Here is a 21322-nt window from a genome sequence, read left to right as displayed (position 1 = left end):
AGTAACAATTTAATTCATATATTTTCAAATGGATAACATGTCCTTCTCAAGATCATGAATTTTTTGGTCCATAAAAAATTCTGATACTAGTTTGAACCTTTTAGAACTCGAATACTATATTAATACTCATAATTAAGTCTATTGTCTGTTATAAATTTTTATTAGGTGGTTCTCTTTTTTAATCGAAATCTTTAACAATCCAACTGTGACCCGAATGATGAGCCCTCTCGATAGATAGGAGGCATGTCAATTCTGGAGCCAAAGGGTTCTTGCGCAAATTAATCCAAAGTAATGACAGATATTTGGCATGAGTTGGCCATGTTGCAAGTTTGAATAATCAAACACATCGTTTTAATGGATTTGTCTCTTCTTTTTTTCGATTCATTATATTGGCAAAAATATCCAAAAACGACTCGTTACTGCAATTATACCATTACCAGAGGCTGTGAAAAGGGTGAGAGATAGCGCCAGCCATCAATGGCGGGAATCGAAAGAAGTAGCAGGCTTCAAGAGGCCGCCATGGAAGGAAACGTAACAATTTTGTTAGAATTGCTCCAACAAGATCCTCTGTTACTGGACCGAGTCAACGATTTCACTGAGACTCCTCTGCACGTGGGCTGCTCTTCTCGGGCACGTGAGTTTTGTGGACGAGCTTCTGAACCGGCGGCCTCAGCTGGCCGGAGAGTTGGATTCCGGCGGATCTTCGGCTCTCCACCTGGCGGCGGCCAAAGGGTTTGTGGAAATAGTGAAGCGTTTGCTTCAAGTTGACGCCGACATGTGTCTGGTCTGCGACGGAGATGGGCGGAACCCGGTTCATGTTGCGGCCATGAGAGGCCGGGTTGCGGTATTGGCCGAGCTGGTCCGAGCCAGACCGGCTGCCGCTCGAACCGCCGTGGACGGCGGCGGAACGGTGTTGCATTTGTGTGTCAAATATAACCAACTGGAGGCTCTCAGGATTTTGGTTGAAACCGTGGCAGCTGCCGATGACAGTTTCGTTAATGCTAAGGATGATTATGGCTTCACTGTCCTCCATTTAGCGGTCTCCATCAAACAGCTCCAGGTAATAATCGTTCAATTTTATATAATTAATTGCCGTTGATTCAAATCCAATGAGTAATTAATTGCAAAATTGTAAAATTGAAGCAAAATTGTCCCAAGCGGAAGTCTGACGTTGGTTTGAGTAAAGGAAGTAATCTATGTATATTGTATATTTTTATTTATCTTTTCTATCTGAGATCTTTTACCAATTAGAGGTTTCAACTTAGCTCTAGTTTAGTAATGAAAATTCTTGTTGTCTTGGATTTTATGGATCTGTTTGGTATGAGACTCGTTTTTGGAAACGGTTTACAAATTCTATGATATAAACAGTGAAAATAAAATTTAAAAAAAAACTTTTTTATGTTTTGAGATTACCAAAAAGCACCCTAAACAAATTGTTGATATCATAAAAACAAAAGAAATTAAAGCAAAATTCAACACTTTTGCTTTACAGACAGTGCGATATCTAATCAACGACACTGGAATCGAAGTAAACGCTGTAAACTCAAATGGGTTAACAGCTCTGGACATTCTGACTCAAAGCCACAGAGATTTAAAGGACATGGACATCGCCGCCGCCCTCACATCCGCCGGAGCCAACAGAAGCAAAAATGGAGAGTCGGAAAATCAAATCAAACCGAAACAGAGTAGCAGTCACGAGAACGAAAGCTGGCTTACGAGAAAGCGAGAGGCGTTGATGGTGGTGGCATCGCTGATCGCAACGATGGCTTTCCAGGCCGGAGTGAGCCCGCCGGGCGGCGTGTGGCAAGACGACAAGGCGTCGGGGAAGGAAAATCACACGGCCGGAACGTCGATAATGGCCGGAAAAGACCCATTGAATTACAACCGGTATGTTTCGTGGAACACGACGGGATTCACGGCTTCGCTGATTGTGATTATTCTGCTGTCCACTGGATTGCCGTATAGGAATCCCATTTTTCTGTGGGTTCTGATTCTGAAGATGTGGGTGGCGGTGAGTTCCATGGGGATTACTTATGGAATCTCCCTAAGATTTTTCACTCCTGGAGTGTCGCAGCGATTTATTTATGTGGCGTTTGCAGTTTTTGCTGCGGTGTGTCTTCTCCTGTTGGGAAAGATTGTCCAGCTCATTACTCGTCAGTTGATGAAGCTTAACTACTCGTGTTTATGTAGACGAAGAACCCCAGCTCCAGCTCCAGATCCTTGATGAATTTTCTGGGTCTGGGATAATTAATCTAGTGTTCAACGGGGTCCCTAAACTACTTTAGTTTGTAATCATTTAGTTCATATACTTTCAAATTATTCATAATTTAGTAGTTGAACTTTAGTACGTAACAATTTAGTAATTTATTATCGAGGTGACTCAAACATCTAGCCTCTTGATCGATATATGCCTTAACCAACATAATCATTGCGGTCCCAAGACAGTAAACTAATCTAAAACATATATTTGAGTCAGGATGTTAAGCCTAATTCTTAATCCTGAGACTCCTAATTCCCTAATCCTGGGTGGGTTTTTACACTCTTTTAAGTTAAGAGATGAGAGATGGAATGAGAGGGTGGCTAACCTTCAACTGATGAACCCGCCAAGACAACCAAACCTCTCCTAATTGCACGTTTGATCGTAAAACTGCATCCCATCGGCCCGATCCTGAAGCAGAATACAAACTTTGACAAGAACATATTATGCCACACACAAAATACATGGAGTTCATACAATACACAAACAGAAAGGAGTCTGTCCACAAATAACATAGAATGTGATTTCCAACCTAACCAAAGTGGTCCTAATTTAAAGTTTAAACTAATCCTAATACACAATTAGCGGTCAACCTAAGGAGAACAGCATTTGACAATCTCTTAGTTCTTTTTCCACTTTTCCCCTTTCCTTTAGTTTGGGGAGGGAGGGAGAGTTGCTGCTAATAAATACCACATTCTCTGAGTAAGCAAACATCAGGGTCGCATTCTCTTGTTGCTGCAAGATGGACATTTATACTGCTTAATATGCTCTGCCCTAGCCGGGGTGATCTTGACGCACTTCCCATGGAACCATTTCTCGCATATGTCGCAGCAAATCCAGAACTCATCTGATGCATAGTTCTCTCCACAAGCTCCGCAAAGTGTTTCTCCATGTTCTTCCTCGTCTTCCTCTTCCAAACCTTCCTCGTCCTCATCCTTAGATTGGACTGCCTTCGCATTTTTTACTTGAGGTTCAGAACTCCGCTGCATAATGAAAATATATGCCAAATAATAAGCTTAGTAAGTAGCCTCATCACATATTAAGCAAAAATAACCAGTAACCAAATAATGCTGTAGTATAGTATGCAGGTCGACTGGTTTCTACAGGCTACATCTCAGACAAACCATTAGAGCAATTAAAAATCAGCACCAGTTGCTCTGTGTTCATAACAATTTTAAGCCGAAGTGGCTAGAAAAACAAAATAAAGGGAGAATGCAGGATAAAAAAATTCTTTCAAACCTTTGGATTTGATTTAGATTTATTACTGCTATGATTTGAAACTGATGATTTATCCTTAACTTGTTTTTTGGCTGTCCCTGTCACCACTTCAAATATTGTTGGAAGATCATTTATCATATTAAATAGACGCTTCCTGCAACAAAAGCAACAGAAATGTGAATTCTCTGTCATGGACTCTTTTCTTATGAAGAAACCACAACAAAGCAACGTGCGTTTATTCTTATCACCCCTACATTGACTGTTCAATCTGGAGCAAAACAAAGAAGTAAAACGTATGCATTTAAGACAGGATATTGTAACCATTGATGTTATAAATTAGATCACTGTTAAACTCCCCTAAGCTGACCAATACAAACATAAAAATTCAGAAGAGAGAAAAAAAAAACCTGCATTTATTGTTCACTCTATAACATAATTTTTAATTTTGTTCTTCTCATTCTAGGAAAATGCACCCAGGAAAGCCCTTAAAGGATATGGAAAACCAAGCTTAGAAAAGGGAAAAGAATACAAAAGGCCATTCAAAAATACAGCCAAGCAAAAGGAGTCAACAAAATTATCCATATAAAAAAGAGCTTCAATCCAAGATGATAAGGCCTAGCAACTTAGCGGGCAATTCAAAAATCCTTGGACATCAACTCTCAAATAAAATTATTAAATCCAGCCAGGTATAATTTATATTTCTACAAAACTAAACTTATGTCAAACATGTGTAATGAAATATCCAGAACAATGAAATAGAATCAGTATCCATAGTATACATAACTTTGAAAAACATGCCAAGAGAACATATCCTTTCGATAACCCCACATGTATATCAGGGATATAAAAGCTACAGCATGCCATAGGCAACGTGACACATCATTTTATATAAAATCAGGACACGAGCATGGAAAGGGCATGCAGTATACATTTTATAAAAAAAAAAATGTTAGAACATCTCATACATTCAATGTTTTTCATTTTAAAAACATGCTTCAGTTTATGATATTTTTATTTAGAAGAAGATATAGTAGTGATGAGTTTTTTAAAAAATAAAATAAGGGATGAAATAAAATTTACGATGCTTCAGGAAGTTAATTTATTATGTATATCGTATTTTTAATGATGCAATGCCTCGTAGAAAAAGAATCTAGAGCCAAATAAACATGTTTCCAAGTGACTCAACATTGAATAGAAAATTATATAAAAAATTCAATCGGCTATATTTACATGCTTAAATGCTTTTAAAGAAAGCATTGGTGTTTTCTACTATCCAAATTTGTTATGTTTCTCCCATATTTCATTTTATGTTTGATTAATTTTCAGACAATAAAAAATAAATAATTTAACATTTGAAATGAAGGGCTCGATATTGTCCATCAAAAGTGTTCAACAAGTGTTAATGTGTCTCATCAGACAAGTACCCAACACATGTCCAATATGTTCCACAAGTGCCAAAGCCAAACACATATCGAGCAAGAATAAGACACAGAAACAGTACCCAAACTTGTTTGTGCTTCCTAGTATAAAACTTATGATGCGAGAAAATAATAAGTAAACAGTTAGAAAAAAACCTATGAGAAAGAGATTAGCCATACAAATTTCATCCAAAACAATAGCCAGAATATAACATACCACAACAAACTCCCATTTCTAAATTTTTGACCATAGAAAGCATATATAGGGCTGCGTTCTACCTATCACCAATACCCAATAAAATAAGAAATCCAGGGGCAAAGAAAAACAGTTTCCTTAGAACACATGAATTGAGAGAGCATTGAACGAAATATTAGATTAAGTCTACTCAAAGACAACTAAAAGACAGAGAGAGAGTTGAAGCTCATACCCTGGCCTTCGCTACAACCAGTGAAAAACATACCATGAATTATAAATAAAAAGCTGCAAAGTCCAGGTCAGAGGAACACATACCTATCTGTCTTATCAAATCCAAACCTAGCTCCAAAATAAAATGCCACAGAAAGCAGCCAAACATCACTATGCACTGCAACCAAGGATAGCCAATCCTTTTCTTGCATCCCGTCTCTGGCAAAATTAATACCCAGTGCAGGTTCTGGAAGCTCCGGAGGCACCTCTTCCGCAGGTAAATTGACTTCCCACTGCTCACTAGGAAATCCGTAAAGGCAGAGATTTTCTTTCTCTGTAACCGTAAAATTTTAGAAAACTTCAGTTACAAATCAAACAAGAGTTCCATTGGAAATAGGCAACAGCTTATAACGTCCTTATTGTTTCTTTCTTAACTGCTATATATGTATCAAAAGATCTTGTTATGAAGTATATCAAGACTTCCTACACATGCACACCTTATAGACTATCAAAAAATGAAAATAAAAAATAAGCCGACGCAAATTCTCGACCAAGTCGGACGCATCAATATCAAAATCGATCGATTATATTAGCACTTTAGTCGAAATTTGCAGCAGTCAAATCTCGGTTCCTAGTGAGAACTACTTCTCCTATGCATCACTTCCAACATTTCTTCTCCACAATGCACTCTAGAATCCAAAAACATTAAGAAGCAGCGATAAAACCTAACCCGGATCACATTGCTGGTAGAACTCTTCGACATCTGCAACAAGGAAAGCAGAACTCGTAAAAATCTAATGAAATTGAAGTAAAAGGGAAATTCAGAACACGAAAAGGCTGCAAAGCGCGAGGCAATTTGAAGTAAAAGTTTACCAGTAGTGAGAGCCTTAATCAAACCAGCTCTACGGCCCTTGAAATCCCTAAAGACCTCTTCCACGGTACGTGGATTGTACTGAGCACCCCCGTCCATAGGCTACAACTCTCACCTTCAAAGTAGAAGTTGAAGCGCAACAGGTGCGATACAGAGAGCAGTGAACTGCGCGGATGAGGGAGGGAAATTTAGAAAGAGAAGAATGAACTACAGATCGAGAAGCGTAGCGGGGAAGAATGGAGAAGAGAAAGCAAAGGGAGGGAAAAAAACAGCCAAATATTTGACCTCTGAGACGACAGTGGAAGGAGGAGAGAGAGAGAGAGAGAGAGAGAGAGAGGTCGGACTTGAATCGGTAAGGAAAATAAAATTAAATGAATTCGATAAAATGGGGAAAAGTCCGGAGAGAGAATTTGGGCCGAGAGAGAGAGGAAAATGGGAGCCCTAAAACCAAAGAAGCGGTAAATGGTGATTGAACTGGAGGGATGAGATGAGGTCCCAGAAATATGATCTGAAGCTGAGCTGGTGGGTGGACCCCGCCAGTTTGCCGCCATTTTCATTTTACCAGAGAATGTGAGGTTTTGAGTATTGGGCCGCAGCCCAAGACTATTGGGCCTTGTATAGGCCCTTCAGTACAATCGTATTCATTGTTATCCTTCTTCGATTCTCATGTCCTATTAAGTCTAATATCTATTTTCTTCTTGCGAATTAATAAGCAAAATATTAACATTTAATAGTTACAATTACAAAAATCAATTCCCGTTTCATCAATTTTGTTTCTCCCGTATTTAGTTTGAACGGAGAAACACTAAAACTATTACATGTTTTATATTTTTTGAAATACGATAAGATAAGATATGTCTCTACGACCTCTTCTGTCTTTCTCAAAACTTAAACAAAGATGCTTTAATAAAGTTTCTTTACCTCTCATGCTTTGTCGTTGTTTGATACTCTACTCTTGGCATGACTGGCGAGGATGCAAGAGCACAAAGGAGGAAAAATGCATGCCTTACACACATGATCGTACGTTTTAAAGACTTTAAGATAAATCTTGTTTGCAAGAGATGTGGACATATAATCAAAGACTTTCTAGTTTCATTCATAATCCAAAAACATTGCAGTTAACGTGTTAAGAAATACAGTACTGTTAGCAAATTGTGCCATCTACTTGCCCTTATATGGAGTAATTAAGCCAACAAACTCGAATCTTGTAGGCATCTAAATATTGGCAGAAGATAAGAAATTATTGAAATAATTAACAAAACCGCGGCAGTGGAATGAATATATGCGAGTCAAAAAGTAAATCATACTTCAAATACACAACTCAAGAGTGTAGTTCCAAAAACTTACAAAATAATTCCAAAAAAAAAAAAGAAAAAAGAAAAGGGATTTATATTCTAATTCCAGCACAAAAATCAGCGAGCTCTTTTTGAACCCTTTCGATTTCAGCCTCTGCTCGGGCCCTCGTATCTCCATAGCTTGAATTCATCGTCGCTCTCAGCGCCGCTATTCGCCTCTCGTAACTCCGTATCTGCACCGTACCATTATAAATAATTAAACACACAAATTTTCAATTTCTGAAATAACATAAATAAATAACGCCACCTTTCTGTAAGGCCACCGGCTGAGACCGCTCCGGCGGCAAATCTTCTTCAACACAGTGTTGCAAACGTTGAGTTTCTTCGAAGCCTCCGATATGGGCAGATGAAGATATTGCCACACATCGTTCACCGTCATTCTTCCCGTTCTCGCCCTCTGTGTTGTTGTTAATATTATAATAACAAAAAATAATAATAAAATCTGTGGCGCCTTAAATTTTTAGAATTTGAAAGATTTTTGTAGATAATTAAGAAAGTGAAAACAAACCTGTGCGGCAAGAGAGGGTCGCCTCGGAGGCCGCTCCGGCGGCTCGTTTTGGAACTCCGGAGGAGGCTGATCCATGTCCTCATCTTCTACACAAAATTGAAGGTTTGAGGGATTTCAGTAGTTTATACTAACCACAATTATATGAAATATTCAGTAATTGTTCAAAAAGTGAAAAAGTTTGTATTTTATGACCCTCGATTCAACTTTTTCTTTTACCATTTCATTAGTTAATTTTCTTACTTCTCTTGAACATATATATAATTTTTTAATCAACTCAAAAAAATATTTAAACTTTTAATTAAATTAAAAAAACTATTTTTTAATTTTAAACTAAATTTTAAAAAAATGTTTTCAACAACCCTATAACAAAACAAATAAATACTTAGGTTAAATTAATGGTCTTTTATTTAATTTTTAAAAACGAAAAATAAAAAGAAATAGATATGAAATAGACCTAAACTTTTATCAAAATTATTTAGAAAGTCAACTTTCGTGGAAAATACTTGACTTTTATCTTTACTGTTCCGGAACAAGTATTTTTCAGTTTTTGGTGATGGAAGTGAAAAGATGGAAAATTAAATTAAATTATTTGAGATAAGAACAAAAGATCAGAAGCAACGGACCAGAATTGTCGGGAGACAGTTGAAAGAATCCATCGGTGTTGAGATTTTCAAACCAGTCAATTCCGACACAGAGGGCATCGTAGAAGTTGGACATTGGATCTGGAATCATATTGTAATCCTCCAAAATCTGCTTCAGACAGTACTGTAGAAGAAACTGCTTAATCTCCTCTGAGCTTTTGTCGCAAAAACTTTAGAGACAGGGAGACATAATTAGGGAAATAATTAATTGGGCTTAGTTCCAAGATCATAAAAAATTAAAGAAAAAATTACTTCAAAATTTAATCTCTTACTCGAACATTTGGTACTGAGGACCTATATTATCCACATTAACAATGGGTTTATGCTCCAAAATTGCATGGCAGATTATCCCAAGTCGACCATGAATCTCCAGTTTTCTGCTGTTGATGCCTGCCACACAAATATACATTTACAATAAACCCAAATAAAACAAAATACAAAAAAAAAAAAAAAAAAATTCCTTCATGTAATTAGCAATCTCCATTAGAATGCCCCTAAAAGAAAAATAGAGGATTTGGGGGAAAATTGAATCCATCACAACGCTATTTTCGTTTCAATTTTTGCCTCTAATCAATGTAGTTAGTTTCAATTATAAAAAAAAATGGTAATTTTGCCACTAAACTTCACTAAATCAACATAACTACTATTTAGGTGAAATTAAAAACAGAAATAGATAAAATGAAGAACCATTGGTATGGAGAAATTCTCTAAGAACTTGGCAACAACTGCACAGAAACGGCACCGGAGTGACGGGCCAGATCGCGAGCAATCTCGACTCGACTTCGCTCGGAATCTGCATATCATCTTCATCTTCAAAATTGCTCGGTCCTTCACCATGGACGTTAGAGGGCCCCGCTTCCGAATCAAGACCTCCGAAACTGAAATGGGTCAATAACTCCACCATACCCATATTCTCACGCGCCGCCGCGGCCGGTTGCTGATACTGTTGGGGCCTCGCCGCCCCCATTGGCGGCTCCGCTGTGGACTGCAAATCGTCCAACGTCGGGTTCTGATCGTTAGCGAAGTTGAGAATATTTGCGTTGATGGAACTGTCGTATGGATCGTTCTCTTCGAAGGGGTTCATGATGTCCCTCGGATCTGCCATGTGCCTGATGGTAATTGGTCGGTATTTTCTAGCTTTGGGCGCGGCCGGCGCCGACGAGAGCGCCGCCGCGGAGAGGAGATACGAGAGCGCGAAGTAAATTGTGATTGTTTTATGATGATGTTGTTGGCGTCGGGAATTTAACGGAAGTAGAAGAAGAGGCGCGAGGGCGAGAGCGTAGTTTGTTACCGTTTTGACGGTTACCGTTGGCGCTGGGATTGGCGGTTCTTCAATTTTGAACCTTTTTTTTTGGTCCTAAGTTGTAACTATTTGGTTTTGTTGATTTTTTTATTTATTATTTTTATGATTTTGTATATTGAATTGATTTAATTTTGTTTCCAAATTTATTTTTGGTTTTTTAATTTGTATGGGCTTTTATGAACTGTTTTTTAAAGATTAAAAGAAGAAGAAAGAAACGATAGTGTTGCATGGGCTCCCATTCTTTGGAAGACACATAATGTGAACTATATGAATATTTTGTTTGTTATGATCTATTTGGTAATGTAATTTGTGGTTAAACTAATTCCAAAAAAAAAAAAAGACAAAAAGAACTTTAGACAAGAATGTTAATTTGATCATTATTGTGTTGGGTTCAAACATCATCACATTTGCATCAAAACACTCTAGAACAGTATTTGATCATTATTGTGTTTGATTAACCACCACTAAAAATTTGGTGAAATTTGGGAGATAAATATAGAAAATGAAATTTTTTTTGTTAAAAAAAATGAAGAGTTATAAAAATGTAGGGATGATATCAAGAGTAAATAAAATAAATGCTTACTAGCAGACATCTAAAACTGGATCAAGTTTAACTATTTATTTCGTCATTTTTTTCAACCACTTTATTTGAGAGTCTGAATTAAATCCGTCCTTAGACAAATTTTTCATCAACATTGTGTAAGTCAGTTGAACAATTGGCCCTAAATTTTAATGTCCACGCATTGATTCAACCTCTCAAATAACTTTTCTTACATAAAAATTTATAAAAGGATATAGGAAAAAGATTTATATTATATGACTGAAGTGAATCGGCAAAACAAAAGATGAATCATTAAATTAAAAAATGTCGTTTAACCTTGTAATTTCAAATATAGTTAAAACTGTTAATAAACTATTTGGAATATGTGATGAAATAATTATTGGAGTAGCCATATTTACAATTTCTGATTTCTGATAATATATACATATAATTTTCTATGCATTATCGACGATATATGTTCTCTTCCAAAATATATATATCTTTATCTTTATATATATATATATATGTTAATATACTTAGTTGGGCCGGTCTATATAATTTCCGCATGGTCCTTTCTTGGCGATCTATTGGACCGGGCTACGCTCAAAGCCATAATATGGCTTTCACCTCTCTCTTGATCCCGTGGGATGGGGATCTCTGAAGCCCAAAAGTGGACCCTTTTTTTACCTTAAAGCCAATATACATATCATATTTATTATATATATAAAAATTAAATTGGCACCGTAACTTAGTGAATAGAATACTTACTAGATTTCAAGTTGTAGGTTTTATCCTCACTCTATATTTGTTGTTGCTGCTTTTTTTTTTTTCTCTTTTTGTTTGTTTGGATTAACTTATCCACTGGAGCTAAAAGAAAAATATTTATTTTCATGCGAAATTTTCTATATGAAATATTTCTGTTATATAAAGAATTTTGTTTAGACATTCTTTTTCATATCTAAGTTGGTTTTTGAAAAATCTCCAAAAAGTGGTTGGTTTGAAAATAATTACAAGTTTCCAATGACTAGTTTATTTTTACTTGTATACTTGGTTTTCAAATCTGCCACACTCACACAAATGATCTTGGACTGCGACTGTCGATCTAGATAAGACATAAGACTATTGTTTAAAAATTGACAACTTTTTTTTTTTTGTTTTAAATATCTCTTCTCTCTTCTTTTATGCATTTATCCATTTTACTTGTTAAAAACATAATAGTAATCAGTACAAGATATCTATTGACTTTTTTTTTTCAAAATATCTATTGACATGTTAGTATCTAAATAATTATATATATTTTATTTTATCTAAAGTTAAAGGTTTGATTCCCATTATATATTTGATGAATAATACTTAGGTATTGATTTGATGTGTAACTCTTGTATCTTACTAATTACTATTTTTTTTTATAGTTAAAATAGATGAATGCAAAAAAAAAAAGCAATGAAGCATTTTTTTTTCCTAAGAAGCGAGTTGTCAAATTATTTTTTTTTCCTAAGAAGCGAAGAGTTGTCAAATTTTTAGTAGTGACTAGTAAAAATAAAGAAGATTGTTGCTATCTAAGCCTTATAATTCCTAGGGGAAATATTTTAATTAATATTAAACAAAAAAAATGAAAAGTACAATAAATAAATGACATAAACAGATATGTATTTATAGAAAATCATCTTTTTATTTTTTTTCAAGAAAGTCACATTGAAAAAAAAAATAAAAAATTCACTTTTGATTAATCTAATGATTGTGTAATTTTAACTTTTCAAAAAAAAAAAGATTGTATAAGTTTTAAGTCTGTAATATATGATGCCAAAAAAAAAAAGTCTGTAATATATGTCCTTTTTTTTTTTTTTTGCTATTTTTGTAATTTACTCCAGAAAAAACGTGGAAAGTTATATTAAAACTGCCATCGATTCAACGGTGCGAATGGGGAAAATCCCGACAAATTTGATGACAACAACGGCGGCCGACTAGGTCCGAGTCCGAAATCGGTAATTGGCCAATGGCCGCTACCGACTCGAACATGTAAAGTACAAAGACGCTGACAAGAAAACGACGCTGTTTTCTCTCCCACCCCTTTTCCTTTCTCAGGGTGAAGCACCAAACCTGGATCTTCTTAGATGCACACCAAGTGTTCGACAAAATGCGTAGCCGACTTGAACTGCCCCAAAACGCCGACCCACACCTACTTCCACATTAATGACTGATGGGTCAGCCTTATAAGTTACCAAAATTCAAGGGAGAAGGAAGGAAAATGTAAAGGAAGCTGGATCGGGGGAAGGGAGCTGTATTTAATAGGGGTGATCCAAATGGGCATGGCGTGGAGGGAATTGAGGAAGATGGGAAGGGGCACGTGAAGACAGCGACGTGAAGAAAAAGCAAGGGGGCGCCAGCGCACGTGGGGGCGGGCACAACGCACAAGCGCCATGCGCGGAGTTTGAGGGGTGGGGGATTGGGGAAAAGACAGGAACATATGGGGGGGAAAAAGAGAATTAAGGTGGGGGCCGAGGGAGGGCCTGAAAGGCGATGCCATATCGGCAATGGAAGGAGAGATCAAAAGCAGAGGAGGGGGTGGGTTTTTTTTGCTTTTGATTTTGATTTTGATTTTTGAACAGAGATTTCAAATCCCGAAGTGGAAGTAGTATCGTTTTGTATTGGGATCTGCGGCGTACCCCGGCAGAGGAAGAGGCCACCCACGGCCCATCTCTTTTGCAGAGGATCTGTTATCGTTCTTTTGGCAGAGCCACTGGGCGGGGCTTTTGGAATAATCCTAATTTTATGATAAAAGCCAACAACGGGAGCATGATTGGAGTTTGAATGAGGTTGAGGGAGATGGAGAGAAAAAGGAAAAAAAGACAATTTTGTCCGGGATAAAATTTAAGTACTTGTTCTTAAATAGGTATATTCCAAATAAAATTGTGTATAAACTAATTATATAAAAAAGAAATAACAATATTTAGGTGTTGGTGGATCAATTTTGACGTGTAGGAGAAGAAAAGGGAGATACTTTTGATTTTGCTCCATTTTCTCCCTACTTGAAAAATTCACTCATCTTCCCCTTATTTTATCATTAAAATCTAAATCCTAATATAGGTAGGTAACATAGTCACATCCAAATTAGAAAACACAATCTCATCCCCTTATGAAAAAAAAACATATCACATATTCAACACAATAACATTTAGAACAATTTGCGAATCTTGACTTAACTATAAAGTCCTGAAGATTAAATTTGAAAAAGAATATGAAGCCGAAGAATCAAAGCACCCCTCTTAAAGACAATAATAGAAAAATTTTATGCATCGAACTATATTCAGATTGATATTGCGTCGTTGTCCAAGGGAAGGAGGGTATGGACCACAGGTGAGGGGTTGTTTTGTTGGTGGTGTTATCTAATCCCAAGGAGTGGGGGGTGATGGCCTGTGGGGATGTGAATATGCCTTCCTCGTTTTCTTCTCTGTTGGCCTTTTGTTTTGTCTCTTCGCATATAATCTTCGTCTCTATCATGCTCTCTGACAGTTTTTAGGTTAAAAGAATATGAATTACGGAAACCCAGGACTCAGCCTGAACCCCAACTATCTTTTGTCTTTACACCTCTTTCCTTTTTTTTTTTAATTGTAATTCAATATTTTTGTATCTTTAAAAATCAAAATTATACCCTTTTCTTAGTGGTATTTTTGGTACATTATGAAATTTGGGGATAGGCTATTCTAGAATCAGCTGTACCTACCCGGTGAAAAATGACTCTTCAATCGATATTCGAGTTACTTCATATTTCAACAACCTTTTAATTTCGAAAATTGAAAGATACTGGAATAATTTTTAAGATTAAAAAGCGTTTTTAGTCCTATACTTTTATTAAAGTAATAATTTAGTTCATGTACTTTTAAATTGGTAACAATTAAGTCTTTGAAGTCAAACCGAACATAGCTCAAACGGTTAAAGTACTTATCTCTAACCAAAAGGTCATGAGTTCGTTGCAAATTTTAAATTGTTACTTTGAGACTAAATGTGTTTTTTAACCTAATTTTAAATATTAAATTTCCAGATTTTGTATTCGAAAAATGCTAAGATGTCGAAACAACAAGAAAACTAATTCAAAAGAACCATTTAGGGTGGAACTTTAAGAGTTTTTGAAAAAATTAGGCTGCATTTTTTTTAGATATTTTGAAAGTTATAGCATCTTTAAATGTCGGTAATTGGATGTCACTAAACTAAAAAAAAGATCATATTTTTATATATGTCTATCTTTATTATATTCAATAAATTAAGTGAATTCTACTATTATTTTTTAACAGATAAAAAGTAAATCGCTTTGAAAATAAATTAGAATTGAAATTATGAAATAAAATTATTTTGGTTAAAATATTCTATTTTGTCTCTTGTAATTTGATTAAAATAACATTTTGCTTTTCATACTCTTATATCTGTGTAACATATTAAGTTTTATACCTTGTAAATATTAAGTTTTTTAGCTAAAATTATTATTAGAATTTTGATTCAACTCAGGTATGAAATATGAGCAGATGAGTGAAACACACCAAACTCCTTCAATCCAAGATCAAAGATTTGTTCAATTATCTTCTATTAATATACCTCAAAATTGCAATAAAAGTTTTCAACATCAGGATTATGCTTTTTGAAGTACATAGACCAAATCTTAAAAAATAATAATAATAAATTAATAAATATTTAGCAAAATAATACAGAGATTAAATGACATGAATTAAATTGTACCAGTAGATCCTGAGCAAATAGACGTTGAATCATAAGTTTTTAAAAAATTTTGTTTTTGTTTTTGTTTTTTTTTTTTCTAATTTTAGAAAGAAGAGTCAGCAAGTTTAAATAATTCTCAATAATACTGAAGGGGAAAAAAAATTAGTAACGTGCACCTTCAAATTTCTCTCCTTCCGTCGCTACATGCCAAACAACTTTTTAAGGGAGATGTTTATTTTAGAAGTCAAACAATTAAGAGCTGATTGAGATGTTTGGAGGAGGAGAATGTTTTTCTTTAGAAATAATGTAATAAATAGTACATATTCACTCCCTCTCTGTGTATATATATTAGTATGTATTTGTGCTAAACTCATGTTACCACATAAATATAGATATATTAAATACATATTATAATATTTATATTTATATTAATAAAATATAAGTAGAAGAAAATTTGTCCTACCTTATAAGAGAATCTTCTACGAACTTGAATTCAAAATAAAAATAATTCAGTCAAAGCGAACTTAGCTCAGCGGGTAATTAACATATATTTCTAATCAAGAGGTTGTGAATTCGATCCTCACCCCATATATGTTATCCTAAAAACAATAAAAATAAGTCAAATAACATGATTTAAAATTAAAAAAATAAATTCATTGGTAATTAAAATGATGAAAATGTTAAATATATTTATATGAATAAGATAAAATAGATATATTTTTCAAATATAGCAAAATTTTACAAAAATAGCATAGAATATGGATCCAATTCACTAATTTGGACTCTTTTTTTATTGATCCAATGCTAAAGTTTGTTGGACCTTGATCAAATATTCGGATTCCATTTCAAAATCAATGAATAACAAGAGGAGTAGTGAGCGATTTGATCTTTTTTATGTGAGATTTTTAGTAGAGATTCAAACACGTGTTTCACAGTAAGAGCGACACGTGCTTTTGATTTCACCTCTAATAATTGTAATTTTCTTTTGAAATTCATATTAAAATCTTATTTTTTGGCTGCATCATGGAAAGTGAATGTGATAAAATGGATTGGACACGATAGGCAACTGAAGTTTTAGGTGGAGATGGGATGAAGCAATGAGTGGGGGCATCAAATAGTCTCATTAACTGGAAGATGCTATTGAGTGACAAAGATAATGAAACGACGTAGCTCAATGGCCCCTCCTTTCACACTCATCAGGAGACATTTTTATTCACAATTTTCATGTACCTTAAATTTCGTCACCATCAAATATTCATTTCCGAATCAGTTTATAATTATATATATTTTTTAAATGTTCATTCAACAAATATGTTGCTATTGCAACAGACAAGCCGGACCATGAAAACGACGCCATTTTACCATTTTTGTTTTCTTCTTTTGATCCATTTGGAAGATCTCGCTGTTCTAATATCACTCTCCAAATTGGCAAAAAGTATATATTAATTGCATATTACATTATTCATTACACACGTCTTTTTTTTAACGATATTTATGTTTGTCTTTTATTCTTCATTTCTTGCTTATTTCCATTTTCTTTTACTTTTAAAAACTGATAAATTAATTTAATGGTAATTTCGGGTTTATTTGAACAACAGGTTTAAAAGTAGTTTCTTTCCCTTAAATAAAACTACTCCCTCCTTTTCTTTTGGAATGAATAGCTATTTGATCTAAATTATCAAGTTTGAATCCCCAAAGCTTGGATTGATCACATCGACGTATACCAGATCTACAAAACAGAGTTAGTACTATGACAGTACACTCTAGTTTAATAAACAATCCGATCTATTGTTCTAGAGAGAATAATTTTGTAAACCTTTTATGAGAGGTGGGATACATACTCTATTTATAGGGGCGAGCTTCCGACAGAGTTGTCTATGCTCTCTCAGTTGCTTTTTAACCTCGGCCCATACTTATAGGTCGATTGGAATGTAGAAGATGTGGTAGTTCAGACACAATGCACCGAACTGATGAAACTTAACTTCGTAGAATCATCTTCAACATTTAGACGATTATCGACTCCAGACGTTGACACATGATAGTAGATAAATAATCTCCCATATAATTAGGTCAATCGTACCTAAATTAAAATTTACTAGGAGTGTTTTACAAAATTTAATATTTCCAATGAAATAGCGTGGAATAAACCAAAATATCAAGTAATTAGATAAGATTACAATAATTGTGCCATAGGTTTAGTTTAAACACTTGAAAAATATTTTTTTTTCTTGAATTCTTTAATAAAAATAGTTTTAAATAATATACTTAGTTAATCGATTCTTATCAGAAATTTTTCCAGCAATGCCCGCCATGGTGGCGGCACGTGTCGAGGTGTGCGTCATCTGTGAAAGCAAACAAGGAAGTGAATGCTTCACGTGTAAATTTGAACGCCCTGGGGTCCAAATCCCGCTGCTTCCGCTCGGACCATAACTACAGCTACTTGGGCCCACGACATAACAGCATGATGCAATATCCACCGTTGATTTCGAGTGCCACCAAGAAAATTAAATTTTTGGATTTTTTTTTTGACATCAAATTTTGGACTTAGATGAGTGGTCAACATAAATTACATAATGCACCATTGCTTTGCTACTTTTAAATATTATTTTAAATTAGGCCATGTTATTTTATTATTTTGTACGTAGGATAATATGATAGTGTCTCCGTATTATTATAATTAATTTAAATGTTTAAATTTATGGATTTTCCACTAATAGTACCTTTAGACTAAAGTATTTTATTCTATGTAGGGATGATAATATTGTGATATTACTCGAAGTTAATAATATAAGTAAAATTTTCCAAACATAACGTGTAAATCAAAAATAAAAAATAAAAAATAAAAAAGATTACAAAAAGAGAGACAAATGTGACCCTAGTATTAGATTATTATTTTTTATTTGGAAAAAAGATAACTATTTTTTTCTTCATCGTATTATTAATTATTTTTCTAAGTTTAATAATTTTGAGGGGAAGATTGGTAATATGTAATTTATCTATTATGTTATGCTAGCTTAAATGATATTAGTAGCCAACATGAACTTAGTTCAATGATAAATAGCATCTACTTCTTTTTTTGAGGTCGGAGATTCAAACTCTCGTACCTCCAATTTGTTGTACTACAAAAAAGATACATATATATATAATAACAAGTATACTGTTTCTAACCTTCTATTCATATAAACGACTCGTGCTCCACTACGTATGAATTTCTAAAGTAAGATCTAATAACCATTAAGTGGACTTTATTTATTGACAGTATAAAAATAGGAAATCAGCCTTCATATCCAAGTAGGTGTATTTTGATTACTCATTTAAAAACACTTTAGATTCTACTAATTTAAAACTTTGGAGCTCGCTTTTCTCTTTTTCAAGTCATACACCCACTTCGAAATGTCACCCCTATAATTCTTTGGACACGTTCAATTTCCACACGAAAACACACTCATCAACGGTATTTCTATAATTATCATACATAGTACATCACTTGTCCAACAAAGTTCCATCATAGAACACACATTTTACTTGACCAACCACCACTCACCACTTTGTTTCAACATTAAATGGAATAAAATCCCTCAGCAACCCCTTAGTAGACAATTTCCCAAACAACGAACAATAGTATCTCAAAAGAGATACCATTAAAAATTTTCCAAAGTCCACTTTGAACACAACACAAAAATCAAGCAATTTAAGAGGAAAGAAAGAGGAGATTTAAAGGAAAAATAATGGAATTGAGGGGTCGGCCCTACGTGTTGGTTCAAAATGAATAGCTTTCATAGAGGTTGAAACTTTGAAAGTACACCAAAAACCATTTGTTTAAAGCCTCTCTAGTGGAAGCCACCTACGATTTGCGCCATAATTTAACCTAAAATAGAAACAGAAGCCGACCGAAATGCAAAGAGTTGGCCTCCAGAGGATGCGCCCATCATACCCAATGTCCTCTCATGGATCAACCACAATTCTATACCATGTGATCTTGACAAGTATAATGGAGGCAAATCATATCTCCCTTTCTCTCTCTTTTTAAATCTATGTTTCTATGTTTATGTTCAATTATAAAATTTGTCTCTCCCGTTTAATAATAGTGTTGGTTTGGTGTTTTCCTTTCCTTTCTTCTTTTGAAACAATGGCATGTTTGTGTCTCGTTTTGCTTTTAGTTTCGCTCAAAAGTTTTCGTACTAATTGAGATAGTTGTCCACATTATATTCTATATATAAATTTCCTGACAAAAGGTGGGAATTTGGACGCACTCCCAACAAAAAAAAATTCTTATATAAGGTTTTCGGAAAGGTTTAAACTAAAAGAGGGTGTTGACGTGTAAGAAAATGTCCCTTCCTATATCGAATGATAGGCCAAGACGCCTTTACTAATACTCTAATAATTTGTCTATCTTTTCCTTTTTTATTATTTGAAAATGGATAACTTTCTCATTTGTTGCTTTTGAAATATGGTAGAGGCAGTCAATGGTTCTTAGTCAACTATTTCTCGTCGAACATTATAAAGCTTTAAGAGAGAATATGGAATAATTAAGGAGATCTTTGCTCCATTTGAAATTTTACTTCAACTTTCTTTCTTCTGAGAAAGTCACTCACAGCAAGTTAGTACAAGTCTCTGATTTGATCCTAAATTGATGATCTAGAAATTTCTTCTTGAGTTTAGAAAATAATAATTAAATTAAAATAAGCAGTCATCATCCAATAGTTGGTAGTTCTAGCTACTAAGTGAAGAACTCATTCGTACTTTTCAATGAAATTTTATTGACTATGTCACCCTATTTTTTCTAACACCCAAGTTAATTGTCAAATCAATAGACAAGTTTTTTTTTTTTTTAAAAAGACAAATTTGTTCCATAGACATATTCAGTCTTTCATTTAGTTACTGTTACTAATGGTTGCATCACTACGTGGAAACCACAATCTAAAATTTTGGAGGCTAAAAATGTGAGTTAATTGGACTACATCAAAATCAAGATATTTTTTTGTCGAAGTGAGCATAGCTCAACGATAATTAGTATATTTTTATAAATAGATAAATAAATTGATTGTTGTCAAACTACTTATTTTATTTTGTAATTTTATTTTGTAATCTATTTTTACGAAATCATTTTTAATATCTTTATTCATCAAAGGATAAAAAATAATTTTTCTGTAAAACGGAACACAATTAATCCAATAGGAAATCAATTTATTTCTGTAAAAAAAAAGGAATAAAATTATTTTAAATTTTAAAAGTTAAAATTCACTCGACATTTTCTTATCTCAAAGAAAAAAAAGGAACCCAAAAAAAAAAAAAGGATTCACCCCAACATTTCACTCACCATACGTTCCTTCCTATTTGTCATGTCAATCTTCTCTCCACCCAACAGCCTTTTCTTTTAGCCTTTTATTCCAATCAAAACTTTAATATTGAAAGGAAAGAAAAATTAATCAAAACTTTAATATTGAAAGGAAAGAAAAATTACTGATGTGAATAAAGCCTACCCTATAAAATAACCCCTAAGAAATAAAATTACAACCAAAAAAATTGTTTTTGTTTTCTCTTACAAAAGATAATAATTGTTTTTAAGTGTAATAGCTAGCATTTATAGATCTACTTTTTTAACAAATCATTGAGAATTGTACTTGGTTTTGCACTTATTTTATTAATACAAAATTATATTAATCTTTAATTAGTTATCATCAATCCCATTTCCATGGGCAGTGGAAGACATTAACAGTTGCTTATGTACCTAACAAATTATTATAACTATAAAGCCTATCTAAATTTGTTTTATTAAATACATAGTTTATTATTTTATTATATATGGGAATGTCATTTATATTCATACATAAATTAAGTTAAATTAACTTGTGTTATATCATCCACTCCCTATGCGCACTTTTGGGAATATTTATAGCTCAATTGACTATATCTATTCATGTAAAGTGGTTTCTACATATGAATGGTCCAAATTTATATAAGCCATCCATATAAAAATTTGATTTCCAACTGGATTTTAATAGAGATGTTTATCAAAATAAATAATATTTATATGTAAGTAACTTTTTTTTTAATAACATGTGGGTATGAATTCAATAATAATTAGAATATA

General features: G+C 34.0%; 3 protein-coding genes across 4 annotated transcripts; 1 reads left to right on the top strand and 2 right to left on the bottom strand.

The window, feature by feature from the left end:
* The first annotated feature begins 322 nt into the window (after window positions 1-322).
* Window positions 323-2359, top strand: LOC111004680 (uncharacterized). Its single transcript, XM_022275802.2, is given in 3 exon segments — window positions 323-615; window positions 617-1060; window positions 1493-2359. Coding segments are annotated over 3 exon segments (1314 nt in total). The 5' UTR covers window positions 323-477; the 3' UTR covers window positions 2225-2359.
* Window positions 2360-2669: 310 nt separating this feature from the next.
* On the bottom strand, window positions 2670-6614 carry LOC111004878 (PHD finger protein ALFIN-LIKE 5). Of its 2 annotated transcripts, XM_022276117.2 has the most exons (6): window positions 6456-6614; window positions 6173-6335; window positions 6030-6062; window positions 5405-5633; window positions 3497-3629; window positions 2670-3240 (listed from the first exon to the last, which is right to left on the bottom strand). In XM_022276117.2, exons 2-6 carry the CDS (start codon window positions 6267-6269, stop codon window positions 2971-2973), a joined length of 762 nt encoding a protein of 253 aa, XP_022131809.1. In that variant the 5' UTR covers window positions 6270-6335; window positions 6456-6614; the 3' UTR covers window positions 2670-2970. The 2 variants fall into 2 exon arrangements, with proteins under 2 accessions (XP_022131809.1, XP_087983559.1); XM_088127433.1 differs by having other exon boundaries at window positions 3557-3629; window positions 6173-6605.
* Window positions 6615-7503: 889 nt separating this feature from the next.
* LOC111004772 (RWP-RK domain protein) lies at window positions 7504-9872 on the bottom strand. The gene is made up of 6 exons (XM_088128203.1): window positions 9362-9872; window positions 8947-9064; window positions 8657-8844; window positions 8034-8119; window positions 7773-7922; window positions 7504-7698 (listed from the first exon to the last, which is right to left on the bottom strand). The coding sequence occupies exons 1-6, from the start codon at window positions 9777-9779 to the stop codon at window positions 7558-7560; spliced, it is 1101 nt and encodes a 366-aa protein (XP_087984329.1). The 5' UTR covers window positions 9780-9872; the 3' UTR covers window positions 7504-7557.
* Between the last annotated feature and the right edge of the window lie 11450 nt (window positions 9873-21322).

This window comes from Momordica charantia (genome assembly GCF_013281855.1).
Source record: "Momordica charantia cultivar OHB3-1 chromosome 8 unlocalized genomic scaffold, Mcharantia_2.0 BLBB01000008.1, whole genome shotgun sequence".
Lineage (NCBI taxonomy): Eukaryota > Viridiplantae > Streptophyta > Magnoliopsida > Cucurbitales > Cucurbitaceae > Momordica > Momordica charantia.
This window is presented reverse-complemented; position numbering and strand designations above follow the sequence as displayed.

What these genes read in the sequence shown, in the direction of transcription:
- LOC111004772 (XM_088128203.1), bottom strand. Translation starts at nt 9,779, where the DNA reads ATGGCAGATCCGAGGGACATCATGAACCCCTTCGAAGAGAACGATCCA. An exon ending in AGAATTTCTCCATACCAATG is followed by an intron (nt 9,065 to 9,361) that starts GTTCTTCATTTT and finishes TTTGTGTGGCAG; the next exon opens with GCATCAACAGCAGAAAACTG. An exon ending in GACCCTCTCTTGCCGCACAG is followed by an intron (nt 7,923 to 8,033) that starts GTTTGTTTTCAC and finishes ACAACAACACAG; the next exon opens with AGGGCGAGAACGGGAAGAAT.
- LOC111004878 (XM_022276117.2), bottom strand. Translation starts at nt 6,269, where the DNA reads ATGGACGGGGGTGCTCAGTACAATCCACGTACCGTGGAAGAGGTCTTT. An exon ending in CTACCAGCAATGTGATCCGG is followed by an intron (nt 5,634 to 6,029) that starts GTTAGGTTTTAT and finishes TTACGGTTACAG; the next exon opens with AGAAAGAAAATCTCTGCCTT. An exon ending in GGATTTGATAAGACAGATAG is followed by an intron (nt 3,630 to 5,404) that starts GTATGTGTTCCT and finishes CTTTTGTTGCAG; the next exon opens with GAAGCGTCTATTTAATATGA.